We start from the raw sequence: 24,352 nt of genomic DNA, 5'->3' as shown, positions 1-24,352 counted from the left end.
GCTACTGTAAAACCCAGGCCAACTTAGTTCATTTTAATGAAGTTATTTTGGACTCAGTTCATGTAGAATTTCACTATAGCACTATCTGTATCTGGATACCTTCCCTGAGGGGTAAATACAGCAAAAGCTGTACAGTTTCTTTAGATTTTGTGTAGGAAGACAGTATTCTCAATATCAAAGAGGTTGTAACTACTCTAGCCAAGGTAAATGCTGTAAAATCCTTCAGGTTCAGATTCAGGTAAGGTTTTCAGGTGTGTCCATAGCTGGCTTGAATAAGCTGGAGCGTGTACAAGTTCCCAAGTCAGGACCTTCAACCCTCTCCTCCACAGCTCTTATTCCTCTATGTTTGCTAATCTATTATGTGAGGTTCATGGTCAAGTGCCATTTTTGAGTTAGATGTCAAATTTCTATCACAAAGCATTTATTTTCTTCCACCAAAAAACCTGATTTTTTATTGTAGCCAGATAAAGTCTCTGGTAGCAGCAATGTTGGTGCTGGTTTCTCTGTAGCACTGGTGTAGGTAGATGGCTCAAGACTGATTCCACACATAGTCATGTTCATTACCATTTTTCCTGAAATACAAAAACTCCTTAGGACTTGGAATTCAGCTATCATTTCTCATGTGGAGAAGCCTGTACACAAATGGTCTTTTCATCAGACCCTTTTGCTTTTTTTTTTTCCTTAACAAAGAACAAATAAAAGGAAAAGGAACTGGAAGGGGAAAAAATTAAGTTTTAATGGAAACACATTTCATCTTTTGTTTTCTGCTTGCCATAAAACATTAACATAGTAAACAAATTGATCTTTGCTCTTAAGTTCTTTAATAACATAAAGTATTTTGAGTTCTGTCATGGCTAAGGAATGGTTAAACCACATGTTGCTGGTCATGTTCCAACCTCTACTGTCACAGGTCTTTGACATCAAACTACATTTTTTAAAATAAAAGTTGTGTGTAACCCACTTCTAGTCACAGACACCTTCGTTAAAAGTCGTCACTTTGGGGAGTGTTTCAGTATATTAGTGGGAATGGTATTTTCTGACCAGAACTGCTTTTCCATGGGACATATTTCGAAGTCCAAGCATTCCCACTGCCAGCCCCTGCCTTGTGCCATACAGCACCGTTTGGAATGCTGCACCTCCACATGAGCAAAGCTTCTGTAGGATGCTCTGAAACATTACATTCTAGACTGCTCACCCAGTCATGGGACTGTTACAGTGGTCTTACAGTAGCAGACAGAGCTATTTCAAATAGGGGTGTGGAAGAGAGAAAGTGTCACTTTGGTCCACTTTTTGGAGTGGTTGGTGTTATAATATATAACCTTTTTTCCTTTTTTTTCTTTTTTTCTAACGCAGTGTAGTTCGCAATAATTTAAAATACTCTATAGACATTTAAACGATATACAATAATATAACTTAATTGGATTCCTCAATTGTACTTAACAAATACTATTCTAATAAATTTACAGTATCTAGTACCATAAGACTGTGCATTACTGTGTTTGGGAGCTTTATTTGCTTCCTGTCAAGAATGTAGTGAAAGTACAGTATCATCACTATTATTCAACAACAATACCCATTAATCCAAGGGACTTTAAATTACATGGAGTGAATCTAGTATTTTGGGGGCCCCTGTTGACTTCTGTGAAGTTGCACTCATTCATGCCAAGGCTGGTATTTAGAAATCAACAGCAACATTAAAAAAAAAAAAAAAAACAAAATCAATTTTACATTACTCTGTGAGGGAGTCATCCAAGGGGTCTGATTTTCAGAGGGTAAGTGCTTGGGGTCAGAAAGACAGGTCCTCACAAGTGTTGTTCAAATAAAAGTCCCCAAATCATTAGTTACCTTTGATAACACAGGTCTACAAATTACAGAGGTAATTCTGGCTCATTCACATATCCAGCACGGGGGCTGGTGAAGCTCCAGGTCCACCAGCCCCTTGCCCCAAGAGCACCATGTGGATGGACAAGTGCTTCCATGTTAGGTGGGGAGGGCTCATGGTTCTGCAGCCCCTCAATATAAGGAACAAAATTAAACAAAAGCTAAAAATGCAGATATGCAAATGTAAGGAAATTTTTAATCCAAGTTTTCAGAAAATCAGGCAGGGACCCTTGGGACAAGCAAACAATTACATGGTTAAATGGGCTGTGTTCTAAGTGGGCATATCTGGGCTCTTGGGGTTAAAACACTAGATTTTACAGCAGTAAAATATCTGAGGCTGTTTTTAAAATCTCTCATAGGGAAAAGGTGTGGGAATTAGGATTGAGTGCTATTAAGAAGTGAGCTTCTTTCTTTTAACATTCATGTGCTTACCAGGAGGTACATTATTGCCAACCTTAAAATAATGATGACACAGACTAACCCAAATTTTGGCTTTCTTATGCTCGTGAAGCCATGACAGCTCAGAGGTTGCAGCAACCTGGAGCTCAGCTGCCAGACTTTTATCCTCTTCTGAGTGCATACTGAGCATAAGTTTCTTAGAAGTCTTGAAAATATTAACTTTCAACCATTAAAGGGAAAATACAATGCCTGGAAGACCCTGCCAGTGCATTCATTGTCAAAGCAAAACCTTTGATACTTGTTGAAGCACATCTTTGTATCCTAAAACTCCCTATGAGGAGCCGTGAGCAGGTGCTCCACACCTCAGGCCTGAGTCTGAAAAAGTCATTCTTAATTCAGGAGGCAAATGGTAAAAGTCGATATCAAACATTGGTAACCAAAGTTTCATGTGATGTTTTCCCTCAGTTCTGGCAATTGCTTAAGGCCTACAGTAATTGAACTCTCTAATTGTGGAGTGACAACAGATCAGTAGCATTGAAGAACTTAGGCAGAACCAAATACAAAAGTCATAATAAAGTCAGAGTTCCAATAAGTTTACATTTAGTACAGAATTAAGACATAGCTACCCGTTAGTGCTTAGAATTTTTTGATATTATTAAAACCATAAATAATTATTTTTAATGTTCGTTCAAAGAGTTCCAGTGTCACTGGCAGCTGATGTAATTTTGTGAATACTTGTTGGGGTTTATTTCCAAACTGATAGTGGAGTATTTCTGCCACAGATTTTGCTCCCTACCTGTTGTTTTCTCTCTATCTGCTTTCTTAAAAATTTTGGTTTTTGCAGAGAGAATGCTGTGTTCTAGTCAGTGAAGATTTCATTTCCTTAAAAAAGTCTTTGTTTGCACAGGGCCAGACAGTTTTGTTGCTGTAAAATAGGAGAAAATGTCTTTTTCTTTTAAACGTCATGGGAGCTGCAATGCAATCAGCTTCTCTGATATGTATAATTTAAAACACTAAGAGAACTCTACAACACCCAGATTGTAGTTTCAAAAAAAAAAAAAAGGAGAGAGAAAGACAGTGAGAAAATTTCATGTGGTTGTGAACATCACCTTAATCCTGTTGCCCTTGTTTCCAAAGCAGTTACAACAGCCAGCCAGCCAAAATGCACCATCCTTAGAAGTATAGGTAGTTGTGGGCAGGGAGTGGTTGTCGTGGTGTTGGCTGGGGTTCTTTCCCCCAAGAGGGATCAGATGTGCAAAACGATGCTGTCGTTGTTTGTTGTACTCCGCTTTCCTCGCCCGCGGCGGTTCGCTCGGCGCGCTGCCGCTATTTGCAGGTGAACACCTCTGTCCGCTCGCTGCACGTGTTGCACTTCACAAAGCAGCACCAGTGGAATTTGCAGTTGCATTGCCACACCTTGGTGTACTGGTGCGTGTTGTAGCCTCTTCCGCAGCACATCATGTCGCACCCGTCCGCGTTGGGAGAGGTGCGGTTGCAGAGTCGTCCCTGGGTGCCGACGCTCCCTGTGGAAGCATCTTCCTCACAGTAGTTGGGTGACTTTTCAATGTACACTAAATCCGTCTCCATGGGTTTCTGGTAGCTCTTAATCTGCTTGATCTTCAGGAAGGTTGGCTGCCTCAGTCTGCTGGCTCTTACCACCTCCACCTGCACTGCGGCATTGTATTTCTCTTTCAAAATATATCCAATCTCTCTGAATTTAGGAAGCGTGGTCCAGCAGGTCTTAGTTGTACAGGAACCTGAAACTCCATGACACTTGCACTCCAATTTCATTCTCTCTTCGAGAACCTATGTGTACAGATATTTGCATACTGTTACTGCAGGAAAACAATGTTGCAAGCCTGCCTAAACCTCAGTCTTTTTAGTTCATATGAATACTCATTACTGCTGGTTGAAATTTTTCAAATGCTTATAAATATGCTTTATAATGCTTATATATGCTTTATAATGCCTTATAATGCTTCTAAATCTTCTCACCTCCCAGCAGAATGCTCATAACCTTTTGTTTTAAGTGGCACCTGGTTGGAAATACAGTGTTTTGTCACTTCCATTCTTTTTCCAAATATTGGAGAATATTTATTACATTTTAGGAGACATTTCTTTAGAGCCACAGGGGACTTCAAATTTTTCAAATCATTTTCATTTTGAAAACAGAAAACAAGAATGGGTTTGGGGGTTAAGTGGCATAAGATTCAAAATACTTAATTGCTTTATGTAATGACCAAATAATGCTTAAGAAGAACAGTATATACTGTGTGGCTGAATCAGCCTCCATGCAGGGAGCTGGAACCAGATGATCTCTAAGGTCACCTCAACCCAAACCATTTTACGATCCTATATTCACTGCATAATTAAAGATTTCTCCTATGTACCTATACCAATACCACCAGTGGTAAACTTATTGCATATTCCACCCACAGAATGTCCCATCCCCTTTAAAAAAAGGACTCATTGCATCATTTAGTCCAACTATTCAGCAAATAATCAGCCATAAACACATTTTTTTTTTCCACCAGGGCAATGATAACAGGGAAAAAAATCCACTGGAGGGTCCTGCTCAACAGTGAGCCGAAGAGAAATGCATGGCTGTTGTAGAGGAGGTTCAGCCAGAGGGGTTTAATTCAGAGTCAGAAGGGACACAATCGGGTGGGTGCTCAGGCTCATGCTCCCCTGTCATCCTGCCATTCCTGCCAGGCACATCCCTCCTTCCCAGGGCCAGGTTGTGCCGGGGCAGGCAGGCGATGTGCAGCAGGGGGAAGGCAGCCCCACGGAAGCGCCTCTCTGTTTTTCTGCCCTTGCCTTACCACTTAAGCCTGACCATAATTACACCCACAGCCATCATTAGCTTATGAAAATCAAGGCCTAAGAACAAAGCGAGCTGATCTTTCCCCTTCGCAACAGGATGCTAACAAAGAAATATGAGCTAGAGAGCTTGTCTGAAAGCATTACTGATGCTGCAGACCATCTCCTGTAGTGGTTTCACTGCAGATCCCAGAACATGACTGAAATGGGCAAAGGATAAAAGGGCCGAAATCTGAGTACAATGGCATAATGAAGTAGGAGGGAGTAAAAAGTGCTTACTGCTTCAGAAACTGGCCTTAAAATAAAAGCTGTACAGATCTGGTTATCCCTGCAAATAGAGGGCACCCTCCTGAGTTGTTTGAGTTTCACTCAAATTGTATGGTTTGTTTTTTCCCAAATTTCTGGGGTTTCAATATTAAAGAGAATATTTGGATTTGATTCTCCCTTCCCAACATACGGTAGCAAGTATAATATAGCTGAGAAACCTATGCAAGAATCATAAAATATCCTGAGTTGGAAGGGTCCCTTTGAGTCCGGTTCAGAACAACCCCAAAATCCCTGCCCTGGGTATCCCTGAGAGCATTGTCCAAATGTTCCTTGAGCCCTGGCAGCCTTGGGGCCGTGACCATTCCCTGGGGAGCCTGGGCAGTGCCCCACACCCTCTGGGGGAAGAACCTTTTCCTGATATTCTCCCCTGACCCAGTTCCAGCCATTCCCTTGGTCCTGTCCCTGATCACACAGAGCAGAGCTCAGGACCTGCCCCTCCTCTTCCCCTCAGGAGGAGCTGCAGCCCCTGCTGAGGTCTGACCTCAGTCTGGTCACACCTTAGACCTTCTGGAATCACAGGCTTCACCAGGGTCAAGATCAAGTTATCCTATCAGAGGCAGAAAAGGTGTTTCCCAGCAAGGTTTACTGAGTTGAGGAAGAAATTCCTATAGCTGCAACTGCTCTAAAAGAAGAAAATCGTCAAGGCTGTGATGAGCTGGGTTTTTTGTGGACGCTGGAATGCATGGTATCACCTTCCTGTCTTCCATACTGACAGAAGAGAAAACTTGCCACCTTCTGCTGCAGCAGCAGCATTTCAGTGGCAGTGAGGAGACGGATACTGTGACACACTCTGGGGTCTTTTAGGGTGCTCCAGGGTCTCCTCTGTATCCATTTCTCGTCTATGGAGAAGGTCTTTCACCAAAGACCCCTAAATAAGATTTCAATCCTGTTCTATGAATCTGGGTTCAAATAATCTATTGATATTTAGATGCATTTGTGTATATATATATACAGACACACATATATATACACATGCTTAGAAGTTGTGCTTGATATGAAGTCGTGCTGAAAAATGTTTGGTTTTGTTGAAATGAACCCATTCCTACAGCTTTCTCAACACTCAGTTGCAGCTGTAAGAATTGCAGCAAAATCCACAACAAGAAGTAAAAGGATGCAACTTTTACATCTCCACCAAAGAGCACAAGGCTCTAAGGATTTCCAGGAAAGCACTGATAATGGGATCTGTCACCCCTGAGTCATTGTCGTCCCTGAGCAGTGAATCTTGCTGCAGGATACATATTTTGTCATGCCCTACCTGTGTTTCTGGTGCCTACATTTTGGTTGAAAAGACCAAGTCAGTAACTTGATAAGAGAGTGTGAGGAGGTGAAGTTCATGAGGCTCCTTATTCTTCTGTGGGTTCAACACTGTGGGTACTGTCCCAAGGAGCCTCTGATGTGCTTCCCTGATACACCAGAAAGTGCCACTGCTCCTGAAAGACAGACATCACCCATTTTGGTGTCCTGGGTGACATCTTTGCAAATGTATATTTATTTATGGATGCCTGTCTGTCTATACAACAATTGCTTGCCTGTGTGTATTTGGTTGAGATGCTGATGTTTGTATACATTATTACATACATTATACATATATTATTTATAGAAGCTTGCAGCCTCTATAGTACAATCTTTGTCCTAAGTCTTGATATTATTTTCTTTTTTACCATTGTCTTTCTGAAGATCCAGTTTTGTGATTAATTTTTGTAAGCAGAAACCTGATTTCACTGCTGTGTTTTTTCAAAGATTCCCACAATTTTTGATGGTGGGAGGACTTGCAAATGCAAGCCATGCAGGCTCAAAAAATCAGAAGTTTCAAAAAGTATTAATTCATGCTCCTGAAGCCAGTCTTGCAGGTTTTTTAAATTTGTTTGGAGGCTTCTCTCATGAATGTGGAATGCTTGGGGTTACAACACTGAGCAGAGGCCCAATCATCAGGTACTTAAATTCCTGAATGCTATAATTTGTGTGCCCACAGTCAGCTGTGGGTATAAAATTGTGCCCAAAGACTTGGAGGTCAGGGAATATGAGGCCCACACTAAGAAGATTCTAAGCAACATTTTTTTTCCCCTCTTTCCACCCAGATGCTGCAGAGTGCCCTTCCCTGCTGACAGGCCAGCATGTTCTGGCCCTCAAGAGGAACATCTTGAGCAGCTTCCCACTTGCCAGGGAGGTGCCATGGGACCTGGCAAAGGTGGCTGGATCTGAACTTGTTTGCTCAATGCTCTGAATGAAGAGTAACTAACATTTTGCTTCCTAAAAGTCTCCCCCAGCTCAGTTTTCCTCAGCAAAATTCCCATCAAAGCTCTGACCCTGAACCTTAAAGGTACTTATTCACTCAAATCTAAGACACTATGCCAAGCTAGGTGCTTAATTAAAGATTGAAAATCATTAGCTCATATGAGCCACTCTGTCAGCAGTTTCATTTGTCAGATGTCAGTGCCTCGTATCTAATCTTGAATGGTTTACAGCAAGATCTGCCTCCCAGAGCAAATTCCCATCGTTGGGCTGTGCTGCCTCAGATTAATCACAGGAACATTTCTCAGGTCCCTTTTCCACATACAGGTCCGCTCCCACCCCAGTATGATCTTGCCAAGTAAAATTTTCTAACTGCTGCTACTTTGTTAAATGAATTGTGAAATAGAATGTTAAAGCTTTCTTAATCCCACATCTTTTTATACCCATATAAATCATACATTTAAAATGCAATTTGAGGGCTGTCTGCTGCCAGTTAAGTAGAAAAAGACTTGTGAAGACCAAAATAAAATTATATGCATTAAAAGAAATTCACCTTTTCAAGTTCCATATCTAGACCCAACTGCATAACATCAGATGCAGTTTCTGTACATAGCAAAAATCCTATTTGGATAAAGTATGTAAAAACAATAGTTACATTTTGTGTGTGTATGTGTTTTGGCTTACCCCTGCTCTTTTTGTTTTCCTCAGTGGAAATGCACATTGTTGGACCAAGTGTTGAATGTAACAAAATCCGTATAACATTTTGACTGAAGTATCAAAAAGAAATAAAAGACTTGAAGAGTTTTGCCTCATCAAATATGCAAGTGATCAACTTTTGTTTTGGGTACTAACCACCAAAAGAGACAGATTCTGGTCACAAGATGTCACCAGTTCTTTGATGCTCATGCAGCTGCAGCCACGAGAGCTGATGGTTTGCTGATGATGTGTGGGCACTGGCTAACCCAAGTCTCAGTGCAGCTGGGGCCCACCTCTGCTGACCAAATGCTGATCTCCTGGACCCCTCTGGGAATCCAAGCTCAGTTTGTTTGGGTTTGGTTTTTCACCTTGGATGGGCAGGGGTGTAACTGAGATTACTAGGGTGTAATGTTGCTCTTCAAATACAAATGTCCTGAAATTATTATTTGTTAATAGCAGATCACAGAACCCAAAATTGAGCAGTCTGTGGTGTGTCTCCTTGGTTGTGTCCAGCCCTGAGAAGAGGGAGCACAGAGCCAGCAGGAGAGGAATGAGGGTACTTCAGCTGCATGGCTTTCTTTCTGCTCCTCTGTGAGGCTGTTCCATCGAGCATCACAACAGTATTTACATTCTGTGGGATGGGGAGCTGAGTTACTGTATTTATTCCTCTTGCCACGTCCTTGCTTTCCTTGTTGTTTGGTTTAATGGGAGCAGGGAGCCTCTGCTTTGCAGCATGTCAGTGTCCAGACACAGCATGAGGTGGTTTGTCCCTGCCACTGGCCAGAGCTGAGCAGGTCTGGGGACCATCAATTCAACTCCTCCTGCCCTCCACTTGCCTCCCTGGGTGAGGCACCCTCTTCCAGAGTGTCCCCACTTAATGCATTGGAAAAGCTGAGGAAGGCCCACTACACTCTTTACACAAGTTCTCCTTTGGCTACCAGGAAAATTAACCCAGCATTTTGGGAGCGGCTGCCCATTTGATGGATGACCCTGCTGTTGTGAGAATGAACAATAGCCTAATCCATCAGTGTTTCCTCTCTACTTTCTAGGAGAAAATAGATGTTTGAGCAACAAACTGCTGCAATTGGTTAAAACATTCTGAATATTATTTTTACAGTGAAATGTTGCAAAGCAATTTCCTCCAGAAGCATTCTCCCCATCATCCCCAAAGTGTGCTTGCACTGTTCCACTCTGTTTTCTAAGGAATTTCTTGCAAACCTTAAAGGTAAAATATCACCTGAAGTAGTTAAAAATATTTCACTGGTAGTTTTATTCTGTCAGGCAGAACAGATGTGTCAGGTTTGAGGTCTTGCAGTGATATTTCACTAGATGTTTGATACATGCCTTGCATGCATTACATGGTATGCATGGGCATGCACATTTCTTCAATAAATCCATTTAGCAAGTCCTAAAATATTTGGCTATTCCCCCCTCTAATTTTAAAGCAAATTGTTCAAAAAGTAGGGTAGTACCAGATGTAGCTGCTGGCAGTCTGTGTTAAGGGTGTGTTTCTGGAAGAAAATAAGCTAACAAATCCAGCCCAACTGGAAGCAGGAGATCTATCCTCATGAGATTTTGTGCCAAAGCTTGCATATTCAGGACATATGGATAAGTCCTTAGTTATCCATCTAACCCACCCAAGCTGTAACACCAAAATTTTTGAAATTGGATTTTTGTAACTGTGTGCAAGTCACTTTAAGTGGGAAGATGGAAAGTATGGCATGAAGCACAGCTATCAAAAGCTTTTCTTTCATGACTGGTCTCACAAGGGATGTGTAGTGAAATGATTTGTCACTTTTAGAGAAAGAAACTTTCAGCAAATGATGGACCCGAGGCTGTAAAACCTGGAAAGTAACATTCTTTGCATCCCTGAAATGACTTAGGAAACAAAGAATTTTAAAGAATATTTTAAGCTTATAAGAGCATAAAATTAGTTGGCTTTCACGTTTGAAACTGGGATTCAGCCTCCACTGTGACTTCAGAACATTTTATTCAGAGTCTTTTTCTGGACATTGCTTCTTATCTTTACATCTTGTCAGGTGACAGTGTGGAGCCTGCAGCAAATTAAGCACTGTGCATCTTTCAGGAATGAGCTGACTAATTACAATGCTTCACGTGAGGAGAAGGGAGCTAACACTGTCTTACATAAAATATGCACAGACCATAGACATAAATATGTATAAATATCCATAATTATGTGCACGCACACACTATATATGTTTATGTCTGTTTATGTATATATAATATAATAAATATAAATTTTGTATCTTTATTATATGTGTATATATGTAATGAATGGTAATCAACAAATCACCTTATTAGCTGTTCTACAGCCAAAGAAGTGAGCAAAATAAACCCTTCCCAGTACCACAGGCCTATTACACCAGAAACTATGAGAAAAAGCCATGGCTTAGGTGGAAATGTTGAAATTGAAATTGAAAAATCTCTTCTGAGGAGAGCCTGAATGATTTGTTTTTTCCCTGCACTCTTACTGTTTCGTATGTAAAATAAGCTGTTGTCATCTTCCAGGCATTCAAAAAAAACCAACAAGAAAAACCCATTTCTGCTACAAAGGAGTAAATATTGGGATGGTGTCAGGCAGAGCTGCTGGCAGTCAGTGTGATGGGTGTGCTTCTGGAAGGGCCAGTTTTCTCTCCACATAACCACAGTCACTGTCTGTTGTAAGGGCCTAATTGATTGATAAACTGTTAGAAACATTTCTACTTTTTGGTAAAAGCTGCAATCTGCTACCAATTTGTCAGTTTGTTCTTTTAACTCACCCCATAAAAACAAACAGAAACATCCATTTTTATAAATGAGATTTCCCGTGGGAGACAGTCATTGTTTTGAAACTTTCAACAAAATGTTAAGCTTAATGATGTGTGTTCCCAGATGTTACTCTAAGTTCATTTATCCCAGAATAAAAATACTTATTTCTAAAAATAGATGGTAGAAAGCTGTCTCATAAAACAGCATCAAAGCTGACATGGTTTTTTGGTATTTAATTTTTCATTACTCTGTCAAAGTTTTGCCCACAGATCTCTCTGTAATCTTTCAGATTTGCAACAAAACGTTCTTTCAGTAACATTTGTGTTAGAATTATACTAGTCCTCCTTTGGGGGCTTGTTTTCATTTACCACACTTGTTCTTTCCATCCCAAATCATAGCAGATGTTTAGAAACTGAGGGGGGAGTTTCTTCCTCTGCTCTCTCACACCATGCGCTGCCACTTTGCCACCAAGCCTAAATCTTCCATCAGGAGAATCCTGTGTCACCAGGAATCCCTGAGCATTTATTTATTCCAAATTACACCAATGACAAGATAATGATTTTTTCACTGGTGCTTCTTATTGCAAATTTAGCAGAAACTTTTCAAACCTGCCATTAGCTGAAACAATTCTTAGAAATTCAGTGCAGAGCCATACAGGATGCAGTGGGGCAATTAGGGTATTCATTCATTCCACAGTCATCAGAAATTCCCTGAGAAGCCTAAATGTCATTTTTTCCAATGAGATAATTTGTTGGAGGGTTGTATTGAGCATCTCAACCCTAGACAGAAGTAAAAGACCTCCCCAAGACTGTTTTCCCTCTCATGTGTTTGCAAAATTTGTGCAGTTATTTTTACAGCATGCTGCTTGTTCCACAAAGAAAAATTCCTCTGGGCTCTGCTTTAGCAGCAGTGAAGTACCAGCAGGCCAGCTTTGGAGAGCATCCCTACCAAGGCAAATCATTAAAGCCATACTGTTGTACTTGCAAACCCTTCTGACACCCAGGCATGTGGGGGACAAGTGCTGGAAGAGATGGAGAACGAGCAAGATTCCTGAGAGCACATGAGAAAGTCCTTGTGGTGGTATAAAAGAATGTTCAAATTGCTGGGGGGACAAAACTGGTGGCCAGTCTTGACTAATGATCCTAGCAATGAACCTCTGGCCACCTGGTAGATGTCTAGTGGGGTCATCAAGGGCCTTCCACTGACTTCAGAGCAAGTTGGAAACAATTGGATGTGGGGCTGGGAGCTTTTTGTGTCCTTTTTCTAATGTTTCTGTCTTGGAAGGCTCTGAAATTCAAAAAGAAGACTAAAAGTAAGGTAGCATATTTGTTGGCTAAAAGTTGTTCTTCTTAGCTGATTCAAAAAGCCAGTTTAGAATGACTGAAAAAGAACTGCAAGCCTTACCATTGCAGATGTGAATGCAGGGTTTTTCAAATGGTGAAAGTGCTCTGAAATCTCTGTAGGAAGCTACAAAAGCATGTATTTCCTTTACTCTCTTTACTGTCCATTACCACTCTAAGACAGAAAATACCTTATTTGAAAATATTTGAGAACTTCAAAAACAATGAAGGAATTACAAAATTCCTGTGCCTGTGTTTTCTTTCTCACCTTTTCTTCCTATTCATAACATGGATTAAATATCTGCACTTTGGTTCTTTATAATAGCAGGAATGAACCAGAAACTTGGCTCCAAAGTGTTTCCAAATTTTAAGACATACAGATCAGCAGAATGGCAGTCATAGGCTTTCTCAGAGCATAACAAGGATTTCCCTGTTGGGTTGTGAGAGTTTTGGAAGGGAAAAGGAGAAAGATGGAAGTTCAGTGTTGTACCCAGGAGCCAGCAAGGGAAGGTGTGTGGCTGGACCTGGCTCCAACAAACAAGGAAGCTCTTGCTGGGGACGGGAATGTTGGGGGCAGCCTGCAGTGACCACAGGATCATGGAGTTGATGTGGAACAAGGGATCTGCAGCAGCTGGGGCTGTGCAGCCTGGAGAGGAGCCCCAGCTGAGAGGGGCCCTCAGCCCTGGGTGTCCCTGTGTGCAGGGAGGCTCAGAGCAGGGCCCAGGCTCTGCTCCAGGGCCCAGCAATGGCACCAGAGCCACGGGCAGGGACTGAGCCCAGCAGGTTCCACCTGGACATGAGGCAGAACTTCTGCCCTGGGCAGTGCCCAGGCACTGAACAGATTGTCCAGAGAGGGTGGGGAGTCTCCTTCTCTTGACAAACTCAAAAACCATCTGAACACAATCCTGAGGAACATTGTCCAGGGGATCCTGCTTGAGCAAAGGGGTTGGACCCTTCCAACCTTACCCATTCTGTGATTCTGTGATTTTTGACTTGAGTGTGAATGAGGACCATGTGGAGTATGTAAGAATGACACCCATGCAAAAGCAAAATCCTCTGGTTTCGGGTTTTGTGTCAGGCTCACAGTGCAGTCCAGGTTTACCAAGGGCCTCAAATCAGCCGGATTTCAGGTGAATGTAGGTCAGATTTCAAGTCTGCCTGGATTCTCAGAAGGAACTTGTGATTTCACATTGAAATTGCAGAAAATTCTGTAACTGCTTTTGCAAGGGTCCAACCCAAAACCACAGAGACTATATCTTAGGTTCCAGAGTTTTGTTCTAACCTTAAGTTTCAGTCAGTTTTGAATTCAAAATGTCTCATTTATACAAATAGCAAATTACCTCAGAAGAACCAAAATCACTGAATATTATTTACTGTACAACTCTGAATATTCAATTAAAGGGACTATATATTGTAACACCAACATTATTTCTAAACATCACTCCCAAAACCATGTTTTATATTAGCACGTTCCTCTGGATTTTATGGATTATACTTAAAAACAAAAACTACACCAAATCCTTCCAGTCATACTTAGCTTTTGAAATCAATACAATGAATACCTATGAGTATAAATAACTACTGAAAAATGCAACAAAAAGTTAATAAATTCCAAAATACTATTTCTATTTTTAAAAATGGGAAAAATATGTTGTTGTTATTGCAAGCTTTTGTATTCCTTTCTTAAAATATGAAAGTATTATCCTTTTTTTTTTAAGAACATTTGAAAAAATATTTAGAATTGTAAATAAAATATATTTGCATCAATTCTGCTACAAGAAGTATCTGTAAAAACATGCACTTATTTGGTTTGCTTATGTCCCTCTGCTTATGAAATTATGATGAAAAGTAAAATATAATGTGCTTAATAAGAATCAGCAATGTGGTCTGGTGGTTACTGGTCTGTATTTAGAATTGGGGGACCCATGATCAGTGCCTGGTTCACATAATGAGCTCTTTCTGTCCTCGGGACTTCACTATTTTCCATCTCAGTATCTGTTTTTGCTCTTTTGTCCCTCTTTCACATCTAGACTGTGACATGTTCCAAGCAGGACCTGCATCAGGGTCTCCATGGGGGTGGCACAGCACACACCACAGAGGACGCCCGTTTAAGCAGGGATGATAATGCAAAAGCAGTAACAAATTCTCCCTGGCAAGTTTAAGAATTGACTTCCATCTTGTTTTGCCTCCAAACACAATTTATGATGCTGAGCTGAAATTCCCAGCCTAAGTGAAGTGATCAGACCTCGAGCTGGTCTTCCAGTGTGGTGGTCAGCTGCTGAATGAAGTTCTTTTAGATCCGTGGCAGCAATTTTTAGGAAAAAAGACTGTGGCCCTCAAGGCTGTTTTTCTGTTTGGCTCTTCAGTCAGCTTTCTCCTGCACATCTGGAAACCTCAGTGTCAGCTATCACTGATGTGCCCATCCTGTCTCCACATTTGAGGTTACGCCTCTCTCACCACACTGAATTTATGTAGCATTTCCATCCCAGTGAACTCCTGCCCATACAGAACCTTTTTTATTAGTGCATGGCCAATGCAACTGTGCTGGTGAGAAGACCCAGGCAGTAAAATAATTGCATTGTTTCTGTCACCACCAATTCTACTCGCTCAGTACAGGACTGAAAACACACATGGTTCTAGAAAAGGAAAATTCAGTCTTGTTTCGGGGACTAAAGAAGGAAGCAGATTTTATTAGATTGCTACATTGGTATATTGCATTTTTCTGCAACACTGGAGTGGAGGGCTTTTCCTAGGGGAAAACACTTTGAAGGCTATAATCTCTCCTGAGGTAGGTATATATGAAAGAGAAAGATTTGTTACACTTTTTAAAGGACAAGCTTTGAGAGCTATGAGGATTGGTGAGCATAAATCAGCATAGCTCCATGATGTCTATTGTTACCACGAGAAGCAATTCAGTCATGGCTGTAGACATGAAGCTACTTCTTCTTCTGCAGCTCTTTGTAGCTTTGTAGTTACAAAGAGAGAGTTGTGCAGCTGCTAAGAAGTGCATTGTGTACTACTATGTGTATTTCACTAGAGCTGGGGCCAAATAAGTGATTTAGGGTTCACTGGAATAAATATCTGGAAATGCTGTGGAAATTGAGCCATGCAGACAACTCAGTTCTGTCCCATCACAAGCCCCAGCATCCCTTGCTAGATTTTTTGCAAATCGGATGGAAAGCAGTGATTTATCATGATGCTAAACAGATCCAGCAAGGTCCTCCCTGTTATCAGGGCTGGAAAGAAGGCTGAGGAAACAGAAATTTTTACATAGGTATGGTAACCTATACCTATGATGTGGGCTAGGTACCTATAGGTTTAGCTACAGGTACCTATGCCTAAAAGGTACTATTTTAGGTACTATTTTTACATAGGTACAGGTAAAAGGATTTTGGTATATAGTTTACTATAGTTTACTCCCATACTATTATAGGAGTACCTATAATACATGGCCAGCTCTGAATAGAAAGAAACAGCAACAAAAGGTGAACAGATAACTTTGTGGGTACAAGATAATGTCAGAAAGAGGGGTGAGCTCTCGGGGAATGTCTCCAGCCTCCCCCCATCCTCCAGCACACGTTCCCATCCCTCATCCTTTCTGGAATACCTTTCTTCCAGCCTCATTGTTGTGCAAGTTCATCAGCCTCCGTGCATTCTTTTTGATTTCTCGGGCATCAACAAACCTCCGGGAGAACTCAATGCCGTATCTGATATCCGCAGAGCAGCCTCCCCACTTCCAGCCCTCCTCCTGGTTGTAGTAGCCCTGTTTCTCTCGGTCACAGCCACAATTGCTGAGGTTGCCCTGGCTGCAGGCGGCCGTGACAGCGTGTGCAACCCCGGCAGCAGTAATGGCATAGGTGAACGCAGCCTCCCTGCTTCCTGTGGAGAGAAGCCAAAAGCTGATGGGTTGGCAGAAAGGCAGCACGAACTCGCTAAAGAAAGCACACACATTATCTACAGCAAGGGGGTCAGGCAGCAAGGTGAGCAGGGCATTGCTCCTCAGCGTGGATTTCTTACAGATTTCCACACAGTTTTGAAATGCTTGGCTCAGCTCGGGCACATTACCCCAGGTATGCAGCCATGGGATGGTCCCACCTAAGCCCCTTCAGCAGAGGGGAACTTGGCAATGAATCTGGACAGTGGTGAGGTGAGGCCACAGGATGTGTTTTCACACTGTCTACTCAGGTTTGCAAGCTTGAATTTTATCTGGTTCAGATGAATAAAAAGTGAGTTAACAGCTACCTCTGAGAATTGGCACTGTATGGAAAAAGAGAACAAAACAAACAAAAATACCCCAGGACACAAATGGGGCTGATTATTAATCTATATAAATGCTCCAGTAGCATCCATTAGTGATGCTGAGTGTAAAGTACTGCAACAGAGACCTATAGAGACAAGCACTGGGTAGGTTTCATTTTCTTTCAAGATAGAGGTTACCCCTTTCCTTTGCAGACCTCTCCTGTGCATTAGTTTTGCTGAAGTGACCCTTCCCCACTCCCAGTCTGACTCAAACCTCTGCATTACCACGGCTATTGAGCATGCAAAGGGCACAGAAGTGCTGTGACAGCACTATTTTCTCTCCAAAGCAGGCGAGATACTGTCATGGAAGCACAGACTTATTTTTAAAAATAGCTGGTTTAGAAAATGAGGTTTTTTGGGTTTTTTTTCTGTGATGCTGCTACTTGCAAAGGTTCCTGATTGCCAGTTCCATGCAATAGCTGTTGATAATGAGTATATCAGGAGAGGTGAATAAGGCTCCTTTCTACATTGATTATGCTTGTGAGGTGCAAGGAGGCAGAATGATGGGAGGGGAAGCTACAGCCTATCTCTCTCTTTAGTGAGACCACACTCTGTCACTGACTCCACACAGGGCTGGATCATGGTGTTTTGGTGCTGTTATTTATAACACTGCCACACAAGTTCCCTTCTCAATGCTTTCCCCATAAGTCCCCTCCTCATTGCTTTCCTCTGTGTGCTTCTCTGGTAATAAACAGACAATCCTGTAGTGCTGCAGCCAAAGAATAACTGTAAAGAATTTGCAGAAAGTTGCTGAAATGCTTTAATGACCACACACAGAGCTCTAACATCATTAGTGGATTTGGGAAGTGAAAAAAAAGGAACACATTTTCCAGAAAAAAACCCCACAACTTAGAAGCTAGTTTTAATTTTTTTAATTTTTGGATTCATAGATCTCATAATTATTCTGGAATGATAACTCCACAGTATGGGGGGATTTATATTTCTTATTTTCATAGATAACTTCCTGAAAGATTACACCATTGCCAGACATGAGGAAGACCCTACAAGAAACAATCAGTAACCGAGGCTTGGCACCATTTGCTTGTTTCCCCAAAGAAATAAAAAAATAAACTTTGGGTAGGGAAAAAAACAAAAGGGTTTTGTGTTCTTCAGCTCCCAAGAAGGTTGCAGTGCCATGTGCTTTTTGTGAGTGGCTGGTGCAGTTGCAGGAGTGCCTCTCTGTCAGACACAGCAGGGTTTTGCTGGGGTGGACGATGTGTGCAGTCTGCTTCAGCGCCCCGCAGAACACTGGTGGTCCAGGAGGCCACGCTGAAGGGTTCACAGCTAATCCACAGAGCCAGATTAAACACTATTTTAAACAGTGTTTTCAATTAAAAGTTTGATGATAACGATACCTGGTGGTCTGTAAGAAATTCTGAGGGTTTATAGCAATCCGAAACAGCTATGGAACCACTGTTCTAGTTCCTAGTGTGATCTTCACATGTTGATATTCACTCCTCTCCTCTTCACTTGCCAGCTAAATTCAAATCTGGGACTCTTTTTTTAAAATATGTTCTGTTGACTTGCATGATTTCCTTCCTCTTCTTTTTTTAAAAAAAAATTATATTTCTAATCTATAAATTGAAATATTGGAAGTATGAGATGAAATAGAAGCTACATGTATAGATACCGTTTGCTTTTCTTCAGGATGAGGGTAAACAACAATGCAAAACCAGACCCAGGGAAATTTTTAGTCAGATACCTTTGAAGTGTATGTAGAAAGGCTTATTAACAAGAAGAAACTTACTCCTGTGAGGGAACATAGCAGCTGTGACCTACAGTTCAGTAGATTTACTCAGAGATTTAGCGACAGTTGCTCATATTTTGTGTTTAAACTCAACATATTCCCCATGTCTCCAGAGTACGTGATAAGACCTTTCATTACAGCCACAGTGTCTGTGCCTTCTTTGAAAATTTTCACACATTGCTTCCCTTGATCAATTTAAAATGAAAGAAAATCATGTCTTTATCTTCCTTTCTCTCTCCCTCATTCCCATTACACCCCTGACTGCCATCAACAATAAAGGAAAATATCTTTCCTCTTTCTATTTGAGAGCTAACAGCAGTGATGGAATTTTCTCAAGTCATGGGATAACAGCAAATGGAAACCACACCGACTCTCTTAAGAGATTACTCTCCTGTTTCAATGCAGCTCTAAAATAAGAAGGTCTCAGAAATCAGCAATATAATTGTCTTGCTAAGAATTAAAGTTTTGGGGGTATTTTTTAAACTAGAATATGTTCTAAAACTTCATTTGTGTTCCTGAACAGTTCACTAAGGTCCCAGGATCAGTGGAGTCTATCAGAAACTGCTGATGGAAGAGGGAGGGGAACCTCTGTGCTCAAATAATGTCTGCTGTACACAAAGCTTTTCATTACATGTCATCACTTGGAATCAGTTCTAAGCAAGTCTTTGTTAGGCAGCTAAAAATATTTAAGTAATGATTGCTGTGATACCTTAATGGAGAACAATAATCTCATTTTACAGAATTTTCTGAGATTTCAAAAATATTCTTGGTCTGCAACAAAAAGGCGACAGGTCTTTCTAGAAATGTTCATGAAACGAAGATATATGTAGCAGCAGATTTTATTTCATCCAAATTTGATCCAAATTTGGGGCTAGATATTTCTTTTTCCAGTGAATATCCCGATTATCTAGTTATTTGGCACTGTGTACACTCAGTTTCTCAGTCTCAGAAGAAAAAATCTTGTCTGACTTCCAAAGTTTTCTGTCACATAGACCAGAAAAATTCCGTTTGGTGGAAAAGACACTGCTTTGGCTTTATTGCAACCCTTGGATTTGTCCATTTCTCTATTAGAAATGCCTGCCTTGGTGTCAAAGATGACAGTTCTGACTTTATTCCCAAAACACAGAAGGGCAACATGAGTTTCATGAGTAACATGAACTAATAGCAGTCTGATCTGATAACTGTCTAATCTAATAACTCCAAAAGGAGATGACTGCCAGTATTAATTAAAATTAATCCTTTTTTCTTTGGTGAAGGTGCTCAAGGCCACTTCTAGCAATCTGCCAGGCTATCAGAGGAGTCTGTCATTTGCCAATCTTAGTGCCATTTTCTTGAGTTTATTTGCATTCTAACAGAGGGCTGTACTTTAAAAATGTTCTAATAGCCAGCAATGCAGTCAGCTGCTGCTCACACAACAGATATTGAACCACCAATTCCTTAGGACATGTCTGCAGATAGGCAGAGAGGAGCCTTTTTCTGGCCTTGGAGTCATGGATTAGCCTGTGTTTATTCCTCATTTATATGTCATTTCTGTCAAAGTTTTAAACTTCTAACTGAGCACTTACTTAGTATGGTTTGATGTGGAAATTCTTACAAGTTCCACAATTGATGTAGTTTACCAGCCTCAAATGTGCACAGATTCAGCAGAGTCTTTTCAGCCTGGAGCCACAATCAGCTGAGAATCACATAGACTAAATACATATTCAATTACTCAGCTGTGAGCACAGGGCTGAAGATTTAACTGTTCCACAGCTATTTGTAAGATATCTATTTTGTCAGAGTAATTAGATGGGAATTCTGCTATTGCACGCACCATGCCTGAAATGACTCATGTCAGCAGCTGGATTAATAAAGCTGCCACTGAATGTAAGCTATTAGAACTGTAATTTAACTTGAAATATTTAACTGCAGAACATCCAGTGTTTGACCAGTCATTTCCAAGATATTGCATCAGCAATGATAGAAAAAATTACTACACACTGTTATTAAACAAAACAAATTCTTCATGCACTTACACAAGACACCAGATTGATTATATGGCACAGTACAACATAGGTCAATGGGAAAAAGAAATGAACCACAGCAGAACTAAAATTGTTTTTTGACAAGCCTACCCTTTTCAACAAGTCTGGTAAGCTATGACAGATGGTGTCATTTTTTATGGCAAAAGACAATCGATACATCTAGATGAGTAAACTAAAACTCAGACAACAGCACCCTAAATAGTGTTGGATGAAGGCTTTTATAGACAAGCTTATTTCCTTTCTAATTTTGTATTTCATTCAATACACATATTAACAATTCTCAAGGAAAATAGTGCAGGCTCTTCATTTTGGGTTTGATCCTAGGACAGTACAAGTCCCAGGGAGTTTTCTCACTGTCTGGAACAGATTCTTTATTTGCATTTTCAGTGTAATTAACTTTGAGCTTCTTGGTTTATAAAAGCAGGGACTAATTTAATTTAATTTAATTTAATTTCTCTGTCCCTCTAACTTTCTGTACCCAGTGCTACATGTCAGAACTAAAATCTACTGAAACCACTTTGTACAGGCAGAAAAATTAAGGCAGAAGGGCAGAAAACTCAGGAGGGTCTCTACTCTGTCAAGCCTGACATAAGCTAATAAGACAGATGTTCTTCACAACAGCTTTTATTGCTCCTGTTCTCAAGAATCTTCAGTAGAGGAGGTTCCAGGGTCTAGTCCAGTACCTTAGGACCTCTACTGGTATGTATTTCACTAATATTAACCTGAAACTGTCTTTATGAGTGCAAACCCACTGCTTCTCTCTCTAGAGCTGCCAAGAGCAGATTATTCCCTCCTTCTAGCAGCAGCCTTGAAATATGTAAAGACTTCCAGCCCTTCCCAGATGTGTTGCATCATCAGTTCTTGCCCAGCACCGCCAAGGGCTCTGCTCCTTCCCCTGCTCTCCCAGCTGCCTGGTTGGTGCTGCAGGGCTGGAGATGTGACAGCTCCAGCTGAGGTCTTGCCTCCTTGGGGCCAGAGCAGAAGGAGCCCTTCACATGCCTTGTGTGCTGTAGTCCTGTTTATTCCTGCCAGCACTCCTTATTTCACAGCAGCAGGACACTTTCGCTCAATTTGCAGCCGTCTTCTGTGCAGCTGCTCTCCCACCAGATGTTTCTCATCTTGCATTTGTGCAGATGATCATTCCCATGTACAGATCTTTGCCTTCCTGATTTGCCTCCTCTTTCTTTGCTTTAAGGCTTTTTTTCTTCTTGTCTGGACCACTTATCCATGATCTTGTTCAATTTTGACCCAAACTACCTCCAGCTTCCTTGTAGTCCTTCCCAACAAAATATAATCACAAATGCAATGGGCACAGCTTATTCTCTTGGTCCAGTCAAGAGTATAATGCTGACTGTACCAGCTCCAGCACAGATCACAAGAGACCTAGTCAGTCACCTTTCCATTTTGATAACTACCCTCCAAGTACAATTTCCAGATGGTCTGTAACCATCTGGCCTGTTCTTATTTTTTTGTCATATAAAGCAGAGTCAAAAGCTCCCTTTAATCCAAGATGTATGGTATAAATTGCTTCTGCTCTGCCTCTGAGGGCCTGGGTGGCCAAAGAAGGGAGGAAATTAGTTTGGTTTAATGTGATTTTTTCTTGACAGACCCTGGTTGACTCTTACTCATGTCCTTGTTCTTAGTTAGGTTCTTACAAATGTCTGTTTCCATCTTTCCATCAAGTTAACCTGACTGGCCCTACAATTCCTTTCTTTTAGGTTTTTGGTGGTTTTGTTTGGTTTTCTTTTTTGACAAAGGCAACACATTTGTCTTTTCAATTCTTAATTAGAGTTCTCCACTAGTTTTCAGCACTAGTGGCTATAAGGACAACTATTCACTCATTAAATGTTCTGAGATAAGGGACAGCTAACTGGAAAGCAATCAACACAGACAAATACTGCTCTCTAATGCTCAGAGGGCTCCTCTGTTGATGGTGTAGGTTTATAACCATCTGCTCACCATTCACCTGCTTGGGGAAGTCTGAGGCAAGAATTTATATTATCAATCACTTCTTGATATTATGCTTGGTTTGTACCTGGAGTCCACTCCACCGAGTAGTGGATCAGCCCTTGTTCTACATCTGCTCACTGACAAATTACTATTAACTCATTGATTTCTGTGTAGCCTCCTGTAAAAAAAAAATACATACAGCAATGGTTGTGAGGTTACTTTGAAGCACCTGTGCTCAGAAATGTTCCTGAACAATGAGTGTGGTGCTGGCTGAATATCTGTTACTGGCAGGACTTTCTGATGGATCCTGCTGATGGTCGTGTTCAGTAATGTTCTCTTTACAGTATTTATTAATTTCACTTTCCCTCTTTAAACCCCTTATTTTCTGCTACAGTCTAATTAAAATAATCGTGTTTAATTTTGTTTCATCCATACAGGTCTGTTTAGTTGAACTAGAGCTAGAGCAGGGGTGATTACAGCAGCTCCTTCCTAGGCTGCCTGTGGTATCTATTTTCAATTACACATGGCCAGGACAGAGAAAATTGCAGATCTCAAAGCTGAGCATGTGTAGTGATATGACATAATGGTTTATTTACAGATTCTTCTCTTACTCAGCATTTTTCATCTTCAGGCTCCCACTAAATTTTTATGGCTGGAGGTGCCAGGATCTCAGCCATCAGTTTCGAATTGTTCTGACAAATGGATTGTTTTCTGTTGCTCATGTGGGTTTGTCAAGTCTTATTTTAGAATGGGCTGTACATGAGCCAGAATTATTTCACACTAGCCTTATTGCAGCTTCTTGCTGTCACTCTATATACTTTTGAAAGCATGTCTATTAAAAAGAGATACTTACTCTGCCTCTCCTTTCCACATTTTTTCAAACATTTTTTGAATGTCATGGGTATTTTCTAAAGACTTGTTACTTTCCACAGTGATTTCTGTAATGAGACTTCCAAGGATTTACAGGGATTTTTAAGTTAATTAACCCCCTAATTTATTCAGTTAAGTCCTGGCAACCTTAAATAATAGTCAGCCTTTCTGTTCCAGTGAGCATAATTCTATTATGTTTTTGACTGTCTTTTGGCAACATGTCCCTTGGTGAAGTTTTCTGAGACAGTTTCTGTGAGGTGAGTTTGCTGTAACCTCGGAAAAGATGTTTAGCAGTGCCCAGAGAAATATGAAATTTCTGGGCTCTCTGCTGTAAAACTATATTTGCCATAACAAATATTTCTTACCAGCTCAGCCCTAAGAAGCAAACTGTATCCCATTCTTAGACAAAATGCTGAAATTTAGTTTTGGTCCCAAAGCACCACTGCTTATTTTTGCCTGAGTTCAATCGGAGCATGGTGCTGAGCACACATTTAAAGAGTGCAGGAGAGCATGGCTTGAGCAGCACAGGGGGGAGCTCCCAGATGCACTGCGCCTTTGAGAGGAGCCTGTGTGTGTCACACACGGCTGTGTTTGCACAATGCTGCTGCTAATACTATCAAAGTAGCATGTGGGAAACAAGAGCTGGAGCAGAGAGGTTGTCTCCTGCTTGTGTTCTCTTCTGGACCTGCTGGTGCCCCACTGAGGTGCTCAATGGTTCCCTGATGAATGTTTGGTGCCTCTTCTTTTCAATGATGACAAGAGGTTTGATATGTCATAGTATGTGAAAGCTCAGCTGGAGACATCTTGCAGTGTACTGAGGTTTAGAAAAGTTCTTTGCACCCCTTGCCAGGGGTGGAAAGCATGGAATCCTGAAGGCATCCCAGAGAAACTGTGTTCTGAAGTTTAGCAGTGTCCTTAAATTGAGTCTGTGAGGAACCAGATGTGTTATACATTCTATTCTATTCTATTCTATTCTATTCTATTCTATTCTATTCTAT

General features: G+C 41.1%; 1 protein-coding gene across 2 annotated transcripts in view; it reads right to left on the bottom strand.

Annotated features, from left to right (window-relative positions):
- Positions 1–712: 712 nt before the first annotated feature.
- WNT7B (Wnt family member 7B) overlaps positions 713–24,352 on the bottom strand; it is a 102,397-nt gene continuing 78,757 nt past the window's right edge. For both annotated transcript variants that reach the window (XM_064421149.1, XM_064421148.1), the window contains 2 exons: positions 16,072–16,343; positions 713–4,086 (listed from right to left, as the gene is read on the bottom strand). In XM_064421149.1, coding sequence (XP_064277219.1) covers positions 3,607–4,086; positions 16,072–16,343 — 752 coding nt within the window. In that variant the 3' untranslated portion in view covers positions 713–3,606. The remainder of the gene's footprint in view (positions 4,087–16,071; positions 16,344–24,352) is intronic.

This window comes from Passer domesticus, chromosome 5 (assembly GCF_036417665.1).
Source record: "Passer domesticus isolate bPasDom1 chromosome 5, bPasDom1.hap1, whole genome shotgun sequence".
Lineage (NCBI taxonomy): Eukaryota > Metazoa > Chordata > Aves > Passeriformes > Passeridae > Passer > Passer domesticus.
Note: the sequence above shows the minus strand (reverse complement) of the source record. Positions and strands in the feature narration are given on the sequence as shown.